Genomic DNA, 21,688 nt, shown 5'->3' on the forward strand with positions numbered 1-21,688 from the left:
CTATCACAAAAGTATGTCGAGCCCAACATTGACTATCTTCATGGCTTCACGATGGAGACGAGGAAACTCTTGTTGTGGAAAGTCGTGATAAAAATCTATTACACGTCTTGCCAAAAGGAACTTGTCTCTCAGACGAGAATTACACTGTAGATCTATTAATTCCATTTGCAAACTGAGATGAATATCATCTACAGAAACCAGATTCTCTCGAGAACTACTCAAAACCTTGGGATAAACAAGATATATCCCCAAATCGCTTGAGAAATTCCTCTTTTATTGCACTAAGAACGGCAACATACTGAAATTTATTACAATGGCGTTCAATATTAAACTTCCGCTCACCAGTGAGAATACTGTCACATATTATACATCTCCAATTTTCACGTTTTCCCACAGAGAAAAAATGATTCTCTCATTCCTTTTTAAAAGATAGCAAATCTCCAATTCTCCATTTCCTTGATTCACTCTGCATTTTCCGGTTACTGAAATACAACGTTCACTACGTAGTGGTCGCTTCGCTTCAACGTCCGCAGCTTAGCCTGGTACTACACTACCGCAACCTGCAGGCTGTCGACACTGTCCCGTTCGACGATTGCACGCGAGCAGCACACGTGCAGCGCTGTGTGCTCATGAGCCGCGTGCAACGTTTGCCCGCCCCTGCACTAGGGGGACGGACTGTATCGTGTCAGCGTCCACCAACCACTCTCCAAGACTTGCGAGCAGCTCTGCAGGAAGAATGGGAGTTATTGCCTCGAAATAAGATTAATGACAGCATCTACACGATGCCCTCTCGTTGTCAGGCCTGTATTGCCGCCAGAGGTGGTCACCTAATATTGAGCGCATAACCAGTTGTTGGACTGTGCGTGGAAATCCGTTAAGTTGGAAAAAAACGACAAACATGTTTGTCTACCGTTATGCATGTTGCAGTTGCTTACGTTCTGCATTCTTCACATTGTTTCTACTTTACTGTCACCTGACTATAGGGTTTTGTGGCAAAATAAACGCTACCTTGCAAAATTTCGGTTTGTTGCTTTAATTTTGGACACCAGCATAGTTCAGATCATGACGGAAATGCAATGTTAACGATCTTTCTTGTGTGGTGTGCGGCGGAGGGTAATTTATGTACCGCTGGCCTTTCTCCTTCTTTCCTGCTGGTAATCCCCCGTGTGAGCTTGAATCTTTCTAATTTTTACCTTTGTGGTCTTTTCGTGAGATATACGCAGGAGGAAGCAATGTACTGGCTGGCTCATTTGAAGAGAAAGTGAAAAAGGAAACTTGAAATGCACCACATGACTTTGTTGTAATTTCATCAAAATGTTTGAAATCGATTGCAGACTTTTTTGATTGTGAGCTTTTAATAACTATGAAAATATTTGAAGGTTTAAAACGAAAAAATTGGGGCGCATGTCACAAGTAATTCTTGCGTGAATAGTTCGCCTCCTTACTATTATCCATTTAGTTTTTAGTCTTATATGTAATTCCATAGCTCTAGAAAATATACATCGCAAATTGTTAGATTTATCTATATGAGGTCAAAAATTTGTAAGAGGCTTAGAGAAATTATTTTACGCTTCTTTGTCCAATTTTAAAACATGATATATTAAATATTGCTTTTTAATGACTATTAATTCTGTACACAAACTAATTGGAAAATCAAATTAAATAGAAAAGTTTTCCGAGTATCCATATTCTTATTTGTTAAGAGAATTATGTTTAACATCAAAGTACGCACTTCCCACTATGTACTGGTTTTCGACACTCCATGACTGGCTACGGTCCCACGATACAGCGTCAGGAGGTGTAAATCGGAGCCCTAGATCACCACATCTACAATACTGCTTTCTGTACTACTGTAATTACTGGCACACGATGTTCTCGGCCACCTCAACACACAGTTTTATTAACGCCATCTGTTTTTCTACTATTGGATGTTGTGGATCATCTTTCCTTGTCTTGTAAGTACTACACCTAATACTCTCTACAGCCCTTTTGATATATTCTAGTATTGGTTTGTCCTTCCTTCAGGATGATCCACAATTCCTATTGCAGGGCTCTATGGGTTAGAGAGTGGTTTAGTATATAGTTTTCATGGGAGGCCGGTGTCCGTAAATGTACCGTTTGAATGTGAGGTAAGTTTCAGTATCGCACAATTTTCAAATCTGCCGCTTCATAGCAAGGTAGGTAAAGACAGAAACGCATGACGCTTTATCGAGAACGTTTTCCTGATAGACTTAATCCCTCACAAGCAGGTTTCGTCAAACTACGACAACGATTCGAGAGGATGGTGGATTCGCAACTAGGAGGCTTCATTGGAGTGCACCATGGAAGCGCACCAGAATTTGTGGACGTTGTGTATGAAAGCATGCGTCACAGATACACGTTGTGCAACGAACAGCAGGGTCCAAACATGGACAGGTCTGTAGAGTAAAGAGGTCACAAATCGCTGACTCTGATGTGTGCGTACCGTGGAGTGAGAGATTTGAAAGTGCTCCGACCTTCATTCTTTCTTTGTGTCCAAACGCTATATTTCCGCACATGGATTCCTTACATAAACTTTATCTATTAAGTCTCTACACTCCCTATAAGTCTTTAATTGGAATTGTGAAAGGCCCTGAACCTCGGTATCTACTGTTCTCTCTAGCATCAGTTTAAGTATTCCTGGCTGTCGCATTAACCATTCTCTTCTTATAAGTCTCCCATAGAATTCTTTTCTCATCTATTCTTATTTGTAATTATTCAATCAGTAATTTAACTCTCCTCAGAATACTGAACCAAGATCCGGGGGTATCTTTGGAGACAGCTTCCATTAAAGTAATACCGTCTGTGCAAAGACAACACATCCGCTGCAAGCAGCTTTAAACTCATGCATAGACTTTGATGAACCCCAACCTTCCAACAAAGCCACATCCACACACCAGCAACAGAAGAGGAAACTGCAGAAAATGAGAGTTTGGTTGAAAATGACAGTGTGGTTGGAAAAAGAGCAACGGAAAAATATTTATTTTAATTATTTTTCTTTTTCATACTACTGCAGTTACGGATTTTTTGTAATCTCCTTACGTTGCCAGCGAATAATCGGTATAAATGAAACATAATTTGTTATCAACAATATTAAGGAAGTGAAAAAATTCTGGAAATCTTCAAACAGGAGGATTTTTGTGGTGTTTAAGCATATGTTAAAATACCTGTAACAGTAGAGATATTCAGAATGCTTTGATTATGTGCTTTTCTACTTCCTCTCGTTCTTTAAATATATCATGAATATGTTTTTTAATGGGTTGTATAATATGATTAATATCCTGTTATCATGAATCTATTCCACGCCCTTTAATGTGTCCGATTTTGCTGAAAGCTAAATGCTGTTTTTGATATTTATTGATTACTCCAAACATGCGTGAGATTATATGATTTCCCAAACTGGGAAAGAACACAACAAATGAGATGAAAGGACAATACCTCACAAGTATCGGAATGAGAAATATACGATAGAACTTTAAACTCTCGAAAACGAAACACGACATCCTGTGGAAATGTAACACTCTAATAATGTTATTTGTAAATAAAAATATATCCCATTTTATTATACGATCCGGTGCACAATTTCGAGTCGTTGCAAAATCATCGTGCATACGAAGTTTAAAAGTACAAAAATTGCAGGACGTCTCTTTATCGGTGACACCAATTAAATTTTTTGGACATTTTCGTCTAACTCTTTGATGTCAAACAAACTGCGCACGTCCATTGGACTCATGTCAACTGTAGTTGATTTGGGGGGGGGGGGGGGGTTGAGTCGGTGGCGGAATGGGTGGGGGTAGGAGACTGGAGTGTGGCTTCATGAAAAATAACGATGTCTTTTGTTCTTTGGGTTAATGCTCTATGTCTATGGACTGACCGCGTCCAGTAATATTTTTGTCGCTCGTCTTTGATATCAGCTACCTTTCCTGTGTAAGAGCTGAACTTCTAAGCACTATGTCGCCAGTTTTACCAACGATTTAATTGGGTGACGCTACCGGTGTTCCAGGCAGCAACGACACAGGACTTTGCGCCTGATGCAGTGGAGCCTTTTCATACAGGCATCTACCGATGCTTATCCCCATGCCGTCTTTGGCCGTGTTTCGCAAAGCGCATTTTCGGTACTACTGTTTTCTCCGTACTCTGTTTCATGTCCCTAGACATGTTCCAAATGTCAAATCACGGAGAAAATGTTTCAAAAATTCATTACTACACAGCGAACGGTCTTTGTGCCAAGTCGTGCTTTTCTCTGGAGCTCGAAGTGCCATGTGTCATGGTCTCTTCGATTTGCAAGAATGTTTGCCGGTGGGACATCCACAAATGTTGCGTGTAACGTACATGATTAAAACATCCGCTGCAGTTGTACAGTTATTTTTTGACTGATGTATTTACGCTGCCAGGTTTCAGAGACTCAGCCCCACCTGCAGGTGTATTTAAAAGAGTAGGACGAAACGTCCACGTCAAACCTAACTTACAAGGCAACACATCTGTCCTGCATGCCTCAATTGGATATTCACTCTTACGAGTCACAGCACCCACGGCACATGTGTTGCCTGGTTAGTTAGCTACGATATGGACGCTTCGACCTACTGTTTGTGTATACACCTTTAGATGGGGCTTAGCCCCGGAAACCTGGTAGTTTAAAGACTTCGGTCATAAAGAACTGTATAACTTCATCTGATGTTTTAATCACAAACTGCTGCATGTAGCGCCAGATAGTTTGAAGAGGTAACACACAGCTTTTTGGTGAGTGGACACAGTTTCTTGAGCTGCCACATATTGCAATTACAGAGAAATGAAGAAAGATAAGCAAATCCTTGTTCCGCAAGATTTGCACTAGACTGGTGAGTCAGTTAAAGGTATGAACCCATTCGATGTAATTCCAATGGATGCAACTGACTATCTTGATTTTAAAAATGCTATTGAAATATTGTTGTCAATGCAGGCGCGTAAAATCTCCTAGTGCGCTGTGAGCAAAGTGTGTCTCATTCAGCCATCTCAAATGGCTATTAAAAATTCTTTCTCTGAAACGGAAGAATGGAAAAATGTCAGCGCATTCAAAAGCGGAAAGACAATGGCAGACGTACGCTATGCCGTACTTTATCTGGAAGACCAGTCATGTTTACTAGTTTGAAATAGGAAGTCCTGTAGAAGATGTTGCCATTTCTTCCTCAATAGCACAGGACGTATTCCAATAAGGAGCTGTGCGAGAAACAGACGTCGGTACTAACAGATTATTAGTCTTGAATTTTATTTTGTTATTCTCTTGTAAAAAGCTTTAAAAATGAGATAAGGTTTTGGTTGACTGCGGTTATATTAGCTAAGATATTACTGCAGCATTTCTGGAATTGTATTGTAAATGAAACGTAGCGTCTCAGTATTAATGACACGTAAAGCTGAAGCTACCTCATCGGCACTTACAACCAGTCAGTTACTCGTTGTGGCATTCAGAACATTCTTAGAATTTTTTATTTTAGAATTTGTCTCTTTACCTTTTGCAGTGGTGAAGTGGGCAGCATAATTCTGTGATATGGAAGACAATTACGTGCATGGCTGTTCGCCGAAATTTATTCAAGAAAGGGCAAGAGTTTACTTTGCTGTTTTTAATATCAGGAAACTTGACAAATTGCATTTGATTATTAATAAAAATAACCGCCAAAATTCCCAGTGATTAATATTCAGCAAAGTAAAGAAACAGGATGGCAACTTCAAGAATGCTTATTCTATTTATGTAACCTATGAAGGGTTTGAAGCTTTCTGGCAGATTAAAACTGTGAGCCAGACCGAGATTCGAACTTGAGACCTTTGCCTTTGGCGGTCAGGGGCTCTACTGAGTGAGCTAGCCAAGCACGAGCCGTCAGTCCTCTTCACAGCTTTACTTTTGCTAGTTCCTCTTCTCCTGCTTTCCGAACTATTGTGCGTTTGCTTACAAGGCTCTACATTTTATCATGTATAAGCATTTTATTTCATTATTTTCACTTTTTTCAGTTTTTAAAATTGAGTGACATTATTAAAAATTAATCAGAAGTGTTCTGAGAGATACATTTTACAAGCTGCGACAAGATGAATGTGGATAACCTATCAAAACAATCACAAAAGGCCAGGTGCAATTAACTCTTAACGGCCTAGCATTGAACCAAGATGAGTCTTATTCTCTCACTCCTCTTTTCGTCAGACTGACAAATTGTTTTCAACCATTTCATCTGGACTACTGAATTCGTAATTCTATCACTGCTTTCTGCTGTATTGAGTTGCATCATATGGTTTTGAGAAGATCCTATTTATTAAAGTTGACATATTTCCTAACTTCATTATTCACATTTTATTCTCTTCCGCTGGAACTTTTTAGTTTATGTTGATGCATTTGGGTCCGTAGTTGAGGTACAGATGAGCACACCCATGTTATATGAAAACCGTGTTCGTTAGTCTAGTGCAAACGCTTCGAGAGTTGAACATGGAAGTGGTCTCAGCGGGCCGTGACGAATGTTATTTGACCACACGCTATTGGTAAACGACTGCTGCTGTTACGATACGCAGCAGACGCCGGAAATCACGCGCCACTGTTTTTAAATAGTCCGTTTCTGGAGTTCGACAAGCACTGCGCGATGAGAGGATAGAGTAGTTCGGAGACTGTGTTTGGGCAATGCTCTCTAAATGAAGCCCAGAAAAGCTCCAGACAGACAGGATCGTCAGTAAAGCATTTATTTAGATGACCCGTTTCGGTAAGACTATGTTACCATCTTCGGATCTTCAATTTTACAGTTCATACAATCTCCGCCATCAGAGCTTTGTATTGTGTCATATCACAAATGCTTGTTTAAGGACAGTAGATCACAATGGATAACCACACGTCATAACTAAAATAACAGTGTATACAAAACATAAAATTAATGCACCAACTGCCAGTGTCTACGCTCATACCACAGCTGAATAAGGACCACCCTATTAATCTGATATTTTGAGTATACAGTTATCTTAATTATGAAATGCGGACATCCAAAGCGTTCCAGAGTTATTACACATACATTTCTGACGTAACACGATACAAAGCGCGGATGGCGAAGATTGTTTGAATTTTAAAGATAAAGATCCGAACCATTCATCTAAAAAATACTTCATTGCCAATCTTGTCTGTTAGGAGTTTATCCAGAGTACATCATATTACTAATCGCCCCCATTCTTGTAGTACCAGGAAGCTCTGTAAATCGTCAGGTCCGCCATAAATGAAGGACAACGCTCAACTCAAGACTACGCCGATTCATTCGTTTGAAAGAAGTGGTCTATGAACTACGAGTGGCAACAAGAATCTTAATGGTGCTCCAATTTGGTGATAATGAACCAGAAAGCAAAAGACGCGCCTAATCCTTTAGATCAAGTGAGAAAATGCAAATATGAGTTGCCCGTTGGGTAGTAATATCATAAACAGAAGAGATGAAATTTTATTACCACGTCATGAAAATACTACGGTGTTTCGTCTGGTGACAGTAGTGGCTGAGGTTGAAGTAGAGGCAACAGTGTTGTCCGGTTGCTACTGAAGGCGCTACTAAAGACGTGGGCTCGTGACTTCATAACTCCAATAGAGTAATCAATTCCGTTTTAAATCTGTGCACACTACGCAACAGAATTAAATTATCAGTTTTTAGAAACCCTGTAATTCTCTTCCACTGTGGCGCAGACGTTTGAAAATTGGCTCAAAGATGCTTACGTCCGTCCTCTGTAATGATGCAGCCTGCGACATCGCCCTAGGGCTCCACGGCGCTTCAAACATCACGGTGTCGACAGAAGCGAAAAAAGGCCAGAGCTCTGAGGTGGGTCAATGACGTCACATTGGCATCAAATCTCACACAACTCTGCCCGACACCACTGTGGGCGTGTCACAGGATGGGAAGTTCTTCACACGCCCTCTTAGCCATATTTCACCCCTTTCTTTGACGCCTCTGCAATTGAGGTCATAAATTACGCAGTTTTCTTATGGGGGCCGACGGAAAGATTTCAGACACATCGCCGTTCAGAATCGACAAGAAAACGCCTTAGAGGGTGGCACAAAGGGCGTCAATGAAACCACCCCTTTCCCCGAGGCGTCGATTCATGCACATTTCGCTGTCGAAAACGACAGTTCTCAGTGCAGTGAACAACCGAACAACTTTATTGACAACATTCGTCACTGCTGACACCACTTTCTAAGGATATTGGGAACTGCATCCCCATCGAATGTTATCGCACCACTTTAAAGCGCAGAGCGAAAGCAGTTTTTGCTCTCGTGTACAGGTTGTAGCTACTTCGGACTGTACAAAATCATTCGGCGGAATTTGTTCGTGATCGGAAGCACCAAAGGGGTTTATTCTTACGCTTTTTCAGTCCTCCTGTGGCATAACGACTAAGTGGTGTGACCCTAACACATGCGAGAACTCAATGGCAAAGGGTCGCTCGTTCGGCAATACCCACTGTGGCAGATGCCCAGACTTACTGAGACTTGAAAAGATGTGCCATTACAGAGAGAACCGTTGAAGTAGATCTAGATGTCCTGCAGGCAGCGAACAGGCATTGGAAGGGTGTCAAGTGGTTGTCTGCCAGTAGGGCTACTTCGAAAGTTTTATATGTAAAGGCACATTTTTAAAATGCTCAATATATGTGTGCAGGTGCCACCGCAAATATAACCAAACTGGAGAGGTTCTTAGAGGACTAGGTGGCGTTGTATTGACGTATCCGTTGTCACATCTTTCCGAGATCACGTCGTAGGAGAGTGTGAACCTAGAAGACGGCTATCACTCTGAAATTACATCGAATGGTTTTGTACGATCTATAGTGGTTCCAACTTCAACCGAGAGCAAAAATTGTCGTCGGCCTGAACTCCAAGGGAATGTGATCACGTTCAGTGGGGATCACAGTGCCCTCAGAGAGGGTTTGAAACATCAGGAAGTGACAGCAGTCTCAAAGGTTGTCAAGAACCTCCACCTGTTCGTATTGCACTGAGAACAGTCGTTTTCGACGGCAAAATGTGAGGGAATCAAAGCCCCAAGGAAAAGGGTTGTTCCACAGACGCCGTTTACGCTAACTTATGAGAACTTTTCGTGCCGATTGTGAGCGGCTGTGTGTCTGAAATCTTTTCGTCGGTCGCCCCGGTTCTCGACACACCTACACTCCTGGAAATTGAAATAAGAACACCGTGAATCCATTGTCCCAGGAAGGGGAAACTTTATTGACACATTCCTGGGGTCAGATACATCACATGATCACACTGACAGAACCACAGGCACATAGACACAGGCAACAGAGCATGCACAATGTCGGCACTAGTACAGTGTATATCCACCTTTCGCAGCAATGCAGGCTGCTATTCTCCCATGGAGACGATCGTAGAGATGCTGGATGTAGTCCTGTGGAACGGCTTGCCATGCCATATCCACCTGGCGCCTCAGTTGGACCAGCGTTCGTGCTGGACGTGCAGACCGCGTGAGACGACGCTTCATCCAGTCCCAAACATGCTCAATGGGGGACAGATCCGGAGATCTTGCTGGCCAGGGTAGTTGACTTACACCTTCTAGAGCACGTTGGGTGGCACGGGATACATGCGGACGTGCATTGTCCTGTTGGAACAGCAAGTACCCTTGCCGGTCTAGGAATGGTAGAATGATGGGTTCGATGACGGTTTGGATGTACCGTGCACTATTCAGTGTCCCCTCGACGATCACCAGTGGTGTACGGCCAGTGTAGGAGATCGCTCCCCACACCATGATGCCAGGTGTTGGCCCTGTGTGCCTCGGTCGTATGCAGTCCTGATTGTGACGCTCACCTGCACGGCGCCAAACACGCATACGACCATCATTGGCACCAAGGCAGAAGCGACTCTCATCGCTGAAGACGACACGTCTCCATTCGTCCCTCCATTCACTCCTGTCGCGACACCACTGGAGGCGGGCTGCACGATGTTGGGGCGTGAGCGGAAGACGACCTAACGGTGTGCGGGACCGTAGCCCAGCTTCATGGAGACGGTTGCGAATAGTCCTCGCCGATACCCCAGGAGCAACAGTGTCCCTAATTTGCTGGGAAGTGGCGGTGCGGTCCCCTACGGCACTGCGTAGGATCCTACGGTCTTGGCGTGCATCCGTGCGTCGCTGCGGTCAGGTCCCAGGTCGACGGGCACGTGCACCTTCCGCCGAACACTGGCGACAACATCGATGTACTGTGGAGACCTCACGCCCCACGTGTTGAGCAATTCGGCGGTACGTCCACCCGGCCTCCCGCATGCCCACTATACGCCCTCGCTCAAAGTCCGTCAACTGCACATACGGTTCACGTCCACGCTGTCGCGGCATGCTACCAGTGTTAAAGTCTGCGATGGAGCTCCGTATGCCACGGCAAACTGGCTGACACTGATGGCGGCGGTGCACAAATGCTGCGCAGCTAGCGCCATTCGACGGCCAACACCGCGGTTCCTGGTGTGTCCGCTGTGCCGTGCGTGTGATCATTGCTTGTACAGCCCTCTCGCAGTGTCCGGAGCAAGTATGGTGGGTCTGACACACCGGTGTCAATGTGTTCTTTTTTCCATTTCCAGGAGTGTATTTGGGGAGCGACCGCGACGGCCGCCTGCCAGCGGATGGCCTGACCTGCGGACGGTACTACACTATGTTGTTGTTGTGGTCTTCAGTCCTGAGACTAGTTTGATGCAGCTCTCCATGCTACTCTATCCTGTACAAGCTTCTTTATCTCCCAGTACTTACTGCAACCTACATCCTTCTGAATCTGCTTAGTGTATTCATCTCTTGGTCTCCCTCTACGATTTCTACCCTCCACTTAGCCCTCCAATGCTAAATTTGTGATCCCTTGATGCCTCAGAACATGTCCTACCAACCGATCCCTTTTTCTTGTCAAGTTGTGCCACAAACTCCTCTTGGCCCCAATTCTATTCAATACCACCTCATTAGTTATGTGATCTACCCATTTAATCTTCAGCATTCTTCTGTAGCACCACATTTCTAAAGCTTCTATTCTCTTCTTGTCCAAACTAGTTATCGTCCATGTTTCACTTCCATACATGGCTACGCTCCATACGAATACTTTCAGAAACGACTTCATGATACTTAAATCTATACTCGATGTTAACAAATTTCTCTTCTTCAGAAACGCTTTTCTTGTCATTGCCAGTCTACATTTTATATCCTCTCTACTTCGACCATCATCAGTTATTTTGCTACCCAAATAGCAAAACTCCTTTACTACTTTAAGTGTCTCATTTCCTAATCTAATTCCCTCAGCATCACCCGACTTAATTCGACTACATTCCATTATCCTTTTTTTGATTTTGTTGATGTTCATCTTATACCCTCCTTTCATGACACTGCCCATTCCGTTCAACTGCTCTTGCAAATCCTTTGCTGTCTCTGACAGAATTACGATGTCATCGGCGAACTTCGAAGTTTTTATTTCTTCTCCATGGATTTTAATACCTACTCCAAATATCTCTTTTGTTTCCTTTACTGCTTGCTCAATATACAGACTGAATAACATCGCGGATAGGCTACAACCCTGTCTCACTCCCTTCCCAACCACTGCTTCCCTTTCATGCCCCTCGACTCTTATAACTGCCATCTGGTTTATGTACAAATTGTAAATAGCCTTTCGCTCCCTGTATTTTACCACTGCCACCTTCAGAATTTGAAAGAGAGTATACCAGACAACATTGTCAAAAGCTTTCTGTAAGTCTACAAATGCTAGATTCGTAGGTTTGTCTTTCCTTAATCTAGCGTCTAAGATAGGTCATAGGGTCAGTATTGCCTCACGTGTTCCAACAACTATGAAATCCAATCTGGTCTTCCCCGAGGTCTGCTTCTACCAGTTTTTCCATTCGTCTGTAAAGAATTCGCGTTAGTATTTTGCATCCGTGACTTATTAATCTGATTGTTCGGTAATTTTCACAACTGTCAGCACCTGCTTTCTTTCGAATTGCAATTATTATATTCTTCTTCAGGTCTGAGGGTATTTCGCCTGTCTCATACATCTTGCTCACCAGATGGTAAAGTTTTGTCAGGACTGGCTCTCCCAAGGCCGTCAGTAGTTCTAATGGAATGTTGTCTACTCCCGGGGCCTTGTTTCGACTCAGGTCTTTCAGTGCACTGTCAAACTCTTCACGCAGTATCGTATCTCCCATTTCATCTTCATCTACATCCTCTTCCATTTCCATAATATAGTCCTCAAGTACATTTCCCTTGTATAGACCCTCTATATAATCTTTCCACCTTTCTGCTTTCCCTTCTTTGCTTGGAACTGGGTTTCCATCTGAGCTCTTTATATTCATACAAGTGGTTCTCTTTTCTCCAAAGGTCTCTTTAATTTTCCTGTAGGCAATATCTATCTTACCCCTAGTGAGATAAGCCTCTACATCCTTACATATGTCCTCTAGCCATCCCTGCTTAGTCATTTTGCACTTCCTATCGATCTGATTTTTGAGACGTTTGTATTCCTTTTTGCCTGCTTCATTTACTGCATTTTTATATTTTCTCTTTTCATCAATTAAATTCAATATTTCTTCTGTTACCCAAGGATTTCTACTAGCCCTCGTCTTTTTACCTACTTGATCCTCTGCTGGCTTCACTACATCATCCCTCAGAGCTACCCATTCTCCTTCTACTGTATTTCTTTCCCCCATTCCTGTCAATTGTTCCCCTATGCTCTCCCTGAAACTGTGTGCGACCTCTGGTTTAGTCAGTTTATCCAGGTCCCATCTCTTTAAATTCCCACCTTTTTGCAGTTTCTTCAGTTTTAATCTACAGTTCATAGCCAATAGATTGTGGTCAGATTCCGCATCTGCCCCTGGAAATGTCTTACAATTTAAAACCTGGTCCCTAAATCTCTGACTTACAATTATATAATCTGTCTGATACATTTTAGTATCTCCTGGGTTCTTCCATGTATACAACCTTCTTTCATGATTCTTGAACCAAGTGTTAGCTATGATTAATTTATGCTCTGTGAAAAATTCTACCAGACGACTTCCTCTTTCATTTCTTACCCCAGTCCATATGCACCTACTATGTTTCCTTCTCTCCCTTTTCCTACACCCGAATTCCAGTCACCCATGACTATTAAATTTTCGTCTCTCTTCACTACCTGAATAACTTCTTTTATCTCATCATACATTTCATCAATTTCTTCATCATATGCAGAGCTAGATGGCATGTAAACTTGTACTACGGTAGTAGGCATGGGCTTCGTGTCTATCTTGGCCACAATAATGCGTTCACTATGCTGTTTGTAGTAGCTTACCCGCACTCCTATTTTTTTATTCATTATTAAACCTACTCCTGCATTGCCGCTGCAGCGCGCGCTTTAAATCTGAGGCGACGCCGCTTATTTTTAGACAAACGTGTTAAGAATATAACGAAAAAAAGACGATAGCTTTTTCTAAACGAAACGTTATAGAGTAAATAAGATTAACATATAATAATATTAACGGAAGTCAGGATTCTACTACAAACATAGAACCGAATGCCTATTCATGTGAATGTATGTTCCTCTATTCGTAAGACGAACCAAATAAAGTGCAATCAATCTGTAGAATTTAAGGCTTGTTCTTACTGTGTGTTTCTACTAAAAGGTAAAAGTTTTCTTTGAAGGGCTGCATTGAAACTTAACAGTTCTTGCAACTCGAAGAGTGTTTAAGAAGTAACCAGAAATTTATAATTTCGTGTGTTGTATTAGTTCGATTCGCACTGCTTTTTTTTGTCACTGTCTTCGTAAACATTCCCAGGTAAATCCCATTTCACGCAATGTCTTGTGTGCCAAGGAAAATGTATTTTTTGTTTCACGGCAGTAAGTAATTTCCGTAATGTGGGCACTATTCTTTGGTTTATGTAAAAGTCCTCCGTCGTTTGTCGAATGACCGATTTTGTGAAACCGTCTATAACGATGGGTTTGCTCCCTAAATTAGTTTCCTTTCGCTGCGATTCCAGTAAACCGTGCGCCTTGTTTTCGCGTTCCTTCCTTATACGTCCTACTGTGGCGAGGCCGACGTTTGCATAAACTGCAGTCCTTTGATTGGGACTGGAAATATAAGCCAACAGTTCTTTTCGTGTCGCCTCCTTAACACACGCTGTAATAACGTTAGAGACGATCGAACGCTCGTTACTCCGCAAATACCTCTTCTTCGTATTCTGAATATTTTCGTGCAATGCAGGGCGATTATCCGCACATCCGGATACTGAAGTATATCAGTGACTACTCAAAATCAACCGACTGACATTGGCAACTAATAACCAACGAACAGGAACGACGTATATCACTGCACGCCGAACTACACCGCTACACAGGTAACGGCCTAAGGGGCAACTGATTCTGGGTGGCCCCGTAGGCCCGTGGCAGCGTTCTTCCGGGAAAGGCCACTTCCCCCACCAAAAGCGCTGCTCGCTCTTGAGTTTACAGACAGACTATATCAAGGCCGTTATTACGACCAGAGGTTGTTGTTCTGGGTAGTGATTTCTCAGGATCCATGCACCAAAATTGCTTGAAAATGTAATCACATGTCAGTTCTAGTATATTTGTTGAATGAATACCCGTTTATCATATGCATTTCTTCTTGGTGTCGCAATTTTAATGGCCAGTAGTGTATGTACCCGAACCGGTAGCTAGTAAGTAAAATAAAAAAAGGGTGACTATAGACTGAATGATATAGTATTTCTCAAGCATAAGTCACGGGGAATGCAAAGTTTCATCAGATATTTGACATCATTTACTAAGGGCGTAGAAAGTGTTGAGGTGCAACTGACGGCTTTAATATGGGAACGCCACACTGGCTCCAGTGAGCGGACTAATTTCCAGTGCGACTGCGGGCTCACCCGGCAGACGGCGTCGCCCTCGCCCTGCGAGCAGTGTCTGGGGGCGGCGGCGTTCCTGAGGGCGCTGGCGAGCGCCCTGGCCTTGCCGCCGAGCGCGTCGCGCAGCCTGGCGCGCAGGTTGAGGAAGTCTGCGCAGGGCGCGCATGCGTCGTCGCCAGAGTCGCCGTCCACCTCGGAGAAGCAGTCGGCCGCGCTGGAGGCGACGTCCACCGGCAGGTCGAACAGCGTGTCCTGCGGCCGCGACGACGCCAGCTGGCGCTCCACCTCTGCCGGGTAGGCCGCCCCCTGGCCGTCGTCGCTGTCCTCTGGGCAGCTGCGGGCAACGGCGACGCTATCAGGCAGAGGGCTACATACACAGGGTGGTCCACTCATAGTGACCGGGCCAAACATCTCAAGAAATAAGCATCAAACGAAAAAACTACAAAGAACGAATCTCGTTTCACCCTTCAAGCTAGACAAGTTTCGTTCTTTGTAGTTTTTTTCGTTTGACGCTTATTTCGTGAGATATTTGACCGGTCACGATCAATGGACCACCCTGTATACACACATCAAGCCGGCCGCGGTGGTCTAGCGGTTCTGGCGCTGCAGTCCGGAACCGCGGGACTGCTACGGTCGCAGGTTCGAATCCTGCCTCGGGCATGGGTCTGTGTGATGTCCTTAGGTCAGTTAGGTTTAAGTAGTTCTAAGTTCTAGGGGACTGATGACCTAAGATGTTGAGTCCCATAGTGCTCAGAGCCATTTGAACCATTTGAACACACATCAAAAAGAGTTTTGCATCAGCCCCGTTCCCAGAACTCCTGAAGAAAGACGTCGACTGTGGGTATTGTATCACAGACATAGTCCCTTTGACTGTTCAGAGATGTCACTAAACCCGCCCAAAGATGAAATCAACCATGCATGAGCAGCGCCTACTACACGGAGGGGGTCCGACAGCCGATCAGTTCCACTCATTCCACCAGGGAGGGGGTACATGGCTCGTGTTCTCTGTAGTTCAAGCATGCCTAGACGGTCAATACCGCGGTTCGATCGCGCCCGCATTGTTACTTTGTCACAGGAAGGGCTCTCAACAATGTAAGCGTCTAGGCGTCTCGGAGTGAAACAAAGCGATGTTGTTCGCTCTTGGAGGAGATACAGACTGACAGGAACTGTCGATGACATGCCTCGCTCAGGCCGCCCAAGGGCTGCTACTGCAGTGGATGAGCACTACCTACGGATTATGGCTCGGAGGAAGCCTGACAGCGACGCCACCATGTTGTTTAATGCTTTTAGTGCAGCCACAGGACGTCGTGTTACGACTTAAACTGTGCTCAATAGGCTGCATGATGCGCAACTTCACTCCCGATGTCCAAGGCGAGGTCCATCTTTGCAACCACGACACCATGCAGCGTGGCACAGATAGGCCCAACGACATGCCGAATGAACCGCTCAGGACTGGAATCATTGTCTCTTCACCGATGAGTGTCGCATATGCCTTCAACCAGACAATCGTCGTAGACCTGCTTTGGGGGCAACGCCTTAGACGCACTGTCCAGCGAGTGTAGCAATGTGGAGATTCCCTGATGTTTCGGGGGGGTATTATGTGGGGCAGACGTACGCCGCTGATGGTGATGGAAGGCGGCGTAACGGCTGTACGATACGTGGATGCCACCCTCCGACTATATCGGCAGCATATTGGCGTCTTCAAGGACGACAATTCGCGCTCCCATCGGTCACATCTTGTGAAATACTTCCTTCAGGATAAGGACATCGCTGGACTAGAGTATCCAGCACGTCCTCCAGGCATGAACCCTATCGAACATGCCTGGGATAGATTTAAAAGAGGTGCTTATGGGCGGCGTGACCCACCAACCACTCTGAGGGATCTACGCCGAATCGTCATTGAGGGGTGGGACAATCTGGACCAACAAGTGCCTTGATGAACTTGCGGGTAGGATGTATTTACACGGGTTCATCATTATTTGTCTCACTGCACGGTTATTACCCGCCGAAGAAATTGCAGTTGTGGTCACAAACAGGGCTAACTGGTTTGAACAGAGGTCTGAACGCTGGAAGCAAATACCATTTCGTTCCAGCCAGTTCCCTGTTATTATGATTCTAAAGTGCCAGCATAGAGATAAGAAATTAAGTGGTGCAAAAAAAGCCAGAATCTAGTCGAAGGTAGCGTCCAAAGCAGAGAGCTCGGCCGACAAGGGACAGAGCGGTAATGCCGTCGCACGAGTGCTTAATGTCGTCAGTGTAGGAAGCTCCGACAGTTCTTGCGAAACTAAACAGTTCGAGTGTTTTCGCTGCCGCCTGATTCGTCTGTCTGTACAGTGGAGTTATGGCCATCAGGACACGTAGACTTCTCGGCTCGTACTGAACCTCACAGACCGCGAGAGTGTGTTGCAGAAACTACAATATACGGCGCTTGATAAACAGACAAAAGATATGTCTTTGAGGTCCCTATAGGGGCACAGACATTGGGCATTCTTGACCACTCACTTTGGTTGGATAAAAGGGCTTCCAGGCATTCTCCATAATGAAACAGTTGACCGCCTCGCTAACAGGAGAATTACGGGAGGACAGTTCCTCCCAACACCAGACCTTGTACGGATTTCAGATCGACAGCCAAGAAAGGTACCTATCAAAACTGGAATACTGAATGGCACTACCGGGGCGGCCATCTGCCGGCAGTGCAGACGAAAGTCTCTTGTCGGCCTTGGTACAGCTCGGAGAAGCTTAGTAGACGTCATGTGATGACTCTCATTCGGTTGAGGCTGGGACACTGGTGTCATCTCGCCCACCTATACTGGCTGAAAACCATCGCTTCTGGACATAATGATCAGGGCTTAATGGCAGTGGCAGATCTGAACCACGTCATATTGGAGTGTACCAACCACACAATCGGTCTTGTACAAAAAATTGGTTGCGAGAGGCTACCCTCTGCCTACAAGTATAACTACTTTACTTCACCGATAGATACAGGTATTATTTGCTCGCGAGATATTTAAATCATGCCAGTACCCAGCTTTGATCCATAATCTGTGTGGAACTTGTCTTCCCAAGGAAACAGCTTTGTCCGAAAACAGTTTGCATTATGACCTTATCTCTGTAAACGACGCCATTGTCAGGTTTCAACTATAAATTGCTGTGGATGCCATTCTCCTCCCGAACCGGTCCAACTAGTGATTTTGTGTTTTTTAATTTATATAAAGAACGTATCTACCTAGTTCACACTCTTATTAATGTTCTATTTCGAAAATTTGGCTAATGTTAACTTGACTGTGTTGTAAGAACTGCTGGATGTCTGGTATTCGTCTTTTACTTTTTTTATTATACATTAAGTATTTACGTTTGTACATCGAACTCTTTCTATTGGTCTCTCTGGAAATCGCAATTATGTCAATATGACACTTTTGTAAGTACGGTTGTCTGTATGGTCTTTGCTGCACAAATCTAAAAATAAAAAAAAGAGTTGGGGTAATGAACTCAAATAACAGTGCGGTGAACTCATGCTTGCCTTCCGCTAGATGAATTTCCTTGAGTGTTCGCTAGTTCAACACCATCGCGACTGTTAATAAACGGGATTTTGAAACGGCATACATACCTGACACGCCAGAACCTACATCCGGTTTCCAACTAAGGAGGAGGAGGATTGCAGTTACCATGAGGTGTTTATAAAATCTTTTAATGCAAGTCGTCGGTGGTCATTCGTCAAGAAGCCTCACTGTGGTCGCTGGGGAAAGTAGCGTCTGCTGAGTGGCAGACATTTCTGGATTGACTACCGAAGATCTAACCATGTAAATTGTTATCCACTCGCATCACGTTGGACAGTCACTGAAAACATCCTTTACATAAATCAAAGGAATCTCTTAGTTTTGTTGTCATAGTTGAATTTATTTCTCATAGAGAATCTTCATAGTTTCTACAACACATTTGCTTAAGCCGTTCTACGATTGTAGGAGGAAGATCTACGTCTATGTCCATACTCTACAAATCAATGTAGAGTGCGTCTTACAGGGCTCCTCCACTGTGCTAAATGTTAAGGTTATTTCCGATCCCAGTCGCGTATGGAGCACGAGAAGAACGACAGCCTAAAAGAATCCGTACATGCTTACGTAGCGCAATCTTGTATTAGTCATCGTCATGGGAGCGGTACGTATGGATTGAAGTGTATGCCCAGCTTCATTACGTAAAACTACTTCACAAAACTTTGTATGAAAGCTGCCACCGCGTAATTGGCGTCTATCTTGAAGTAATCTGCTGGCCATTAAAATTGCTACAAGAAGAAAAAATGCAGATGATAAACGGGTATTCATTGGACAAATATATTATACTAAAAACGACATGTGATTACATTTTCACGCAGTTTGGGTGCATAGATCCTGAGAAATCAGTACCCAGAACAACCACCACTGGCCGTAATAACGGCCTTGATATGCCCGGGCATTGAGTCAAACAGAGCCTGGATGGCGTGTGCAGGTACAGCTGCCCATGCAGCTTCAACACGATACCACAGTTCATCAAGACTAGTGACTGGAGTATTGTGACGAGCCAGTTGCTCGGCCACCATTGACAAGACGATTTCAATTGGTGAGAGATCTGGAGAATGTGCTGGCCCGGGCAGCAGTCGAACGCTTTCTGTATCCAGAAAGGCCCGTACAGTATCTGCAACATGCGGTCGTGCATTATCCTGCTGAAATGTAGGGTTTCGCAGGGATCGAATGAAGGGCAGAGCCGCGTCCACTGTCCACTGTTCACAGTGCCGTCAATGTGAACAAGAGGTGACTGAGACATGTAACCAAGGGCACCACATACCATCACGCCGGGTGATACGCCAGTATGGCGATGACGAATACAAGCGAGCAATGTGCGTTCACCGCAATGTCTCAAACACGGATGCGACCATCATGATGCTGTAAACAGAACTTGGATTCATCCGAAAAAATGACGTTTTGGCATTCGTGCACCCAGGTTCGTCGTTGAGTACACCATCGCAGGCGCTCCTGTCTATGACGCGCCGTCAAGGGTAACCGCAGCCACGGTCTCCGAGCTGATAGTCCATGCTGCTGCAAACGTCGTCGAACTGTTCGTGCAGATGGTTGTTGTCTTGCAAACGTCCCCATCTGTTGACTCAGGGATCGAGACGTGGCTGTACAATCCATTCCAGCCATGCGGATAAGATGCCTGTCATCTCGATTGCTAGTGATACGAGATCGTTGGGATCCAGCACGGCGTTCCATATTACCCTCCTGAAGCCACCGATTCCATATTCTGCTAACAGCCATTGAATCTCGACCAACGCGAGCAGCAATGTCGCGATACGATAAAGCGCAATCGCGGTAGGCTACAATCCTACCTTTATCAAAGTCGGAAACGTGATGGTAGTGATTTCTCCTCGTTACACGAGGCGTCACAACAACGTTTCACCAGGCAACGCCGGTCAACTGCTGTTTGTGTATGAGAAATCGGTTGGAAACTTTGCCGGCCGGTGTGGCCATGCGGTTCTACGCGCTACAGTCTGGAACCGCGCGGCCGCTACGGTCGCAGGTTCGAATCCTGCCTCGGGCATGGATGTGTGTGATGTCCTTAGGTTAGTTAGGTTTAAGTAGTTCTAAGTTCTAGGAGGCTGATGACCTAAGATGTTGAGTCCCATAGTGCTCAGAGCCATTTGAACCATTTTTTTGGTTGGAAACTTTCCTCATATCAGCACATGAATGCTTTGAAAAGCTGATCATTTGCATATCACAGCATCTTCTTCCTGTCGGTTAAATTTTGCGTCTGTTGCATGTCATCTTCATGGTGTAGCAATTTTAATGGCCAGTAGTGTACCTACCAAATCGAGTTTTCCAGTATTTCTATTCCATGACATTCTCCCATAAACCAATAAACAGCTCTACCCTTCTCTGTAACAAATTTATTGGTAACAAACTTGCAGGGAATACATTGCAACGCCTCTTTTTCTTTTTAAGTGGGTGTAAAAACGCGAAACAGACACGGTTAAATCAGATGTACTAAATTTTTGAAAGACAATGCTTTCTTGTGGATTACACATAATTTCCATAAGTTTTTTCAGGTGTTTAGGGGTATGGAATATTTTTATGCTTCCCGTCTGTCACACTTGTGAAAATGGAACGTGTAAATGACAGTGTGAAACATGTCGATCTTTCAGCTTTAATTGATACACTTTGAACTTTTTTCCCGCGTCTTCGTCAGAGTATGCTTATGTCTGTCGCCCACCCGGTTAGCCGTGCGGTCTAACGCATTGATTTCCGGGCGGAAAGGTGTGCCGGTCCCCGGCACGAACTTGTCCGGCGGATTAGTGTCGAGGTCCGGTTTTCCGGCCAGTCTGTGGTTGATGGTTTTTAAGGCGATCCTCCTCGTCGAATGCGGGCTGGTTCCTCTTACTCCGCCTTAGTTACACTATGTTGGCGATTCCTGCACAAACACAGTCTCCATTTACGCGTACACCATAATAACTCTACCACACTCGTCTGGTGTGAGCCAGCGTCCTTGTCAAAGCGGGCGCAAGAGCGAACAGAGTTTCAGGGCACTCTTTTGCCCTAGGGGTGGGGAACTGCAACTGAAGGCGGAAGAATCAACAATGATCAACGGCACGAGGATGTAGAAGGCAATGGAAACCATTGCATTAAAGACACGTAACGTGTATCCACCTGACATGTGGCCTGTTATAGAAAAAGTGTCATGATGATCTCTCCATTGCTGAAAGATTCCGGAATAGTCCTCCACTGGGATCTCCGGGAGGGGACTGCGGAGGGGGAGGTTACCATGAGAAAAAGATTGAATAATCAACAAAATATTAAAATTCTGCGAATCCGGGCATGGGATGTCATAAGCTTGAACGT

At 44.5% G+C, this 21,688-nt stretch overlaps 2 protein-coding genes across 2 annotated transcripts in view; one reads left to right on the top strand and one right to left on the bottom strand.

Annotated features, from left to right (window-relative positions):
• LOC126088406 (uncharacterized) overlaps nucleotides 1–21,688 on the top strand; it is a 992,980-nt gene that overhangs the window by 373,379 nt on the left and 597,913 nt on the right. The window lies entirely within an intron of this gene.
• Nucleotides 1–21,688, bottom strand: part of LOC126190827 (uncharacterized) — a 104,321-nt gene that overhangs the window by 42,482 nt on the left and 40,151 nt on the right. The window contains exon 2 of the mRNA XM_049931397.1: nucleotides 14,844–15,156. Coding sequence (XP_049787354.1) covers nucleotides 14,844–15,156 — 313 coding nt within the window. The remainder of the gene's footprint in view (nucleotides 1–14,843; nucleotides 15,157–21,688) is intronic.

Source organism: Schistocerca cancellata, chromosome 6, assembly GCF_023864275.1.
Source record: "Schistocerca cancellata isolate TAMUIC-IGC-003103 chromosome 6, iqSchCanc2.1, whole genome shotgun sequence".
Taxonomy (NCBI): domain Eukaryota; kingdom Metazoa; phylum Arthropoda; class Insecta; order Orthoptera; family Acrididae; genus Schistocerca; species Schistocerca cancellata.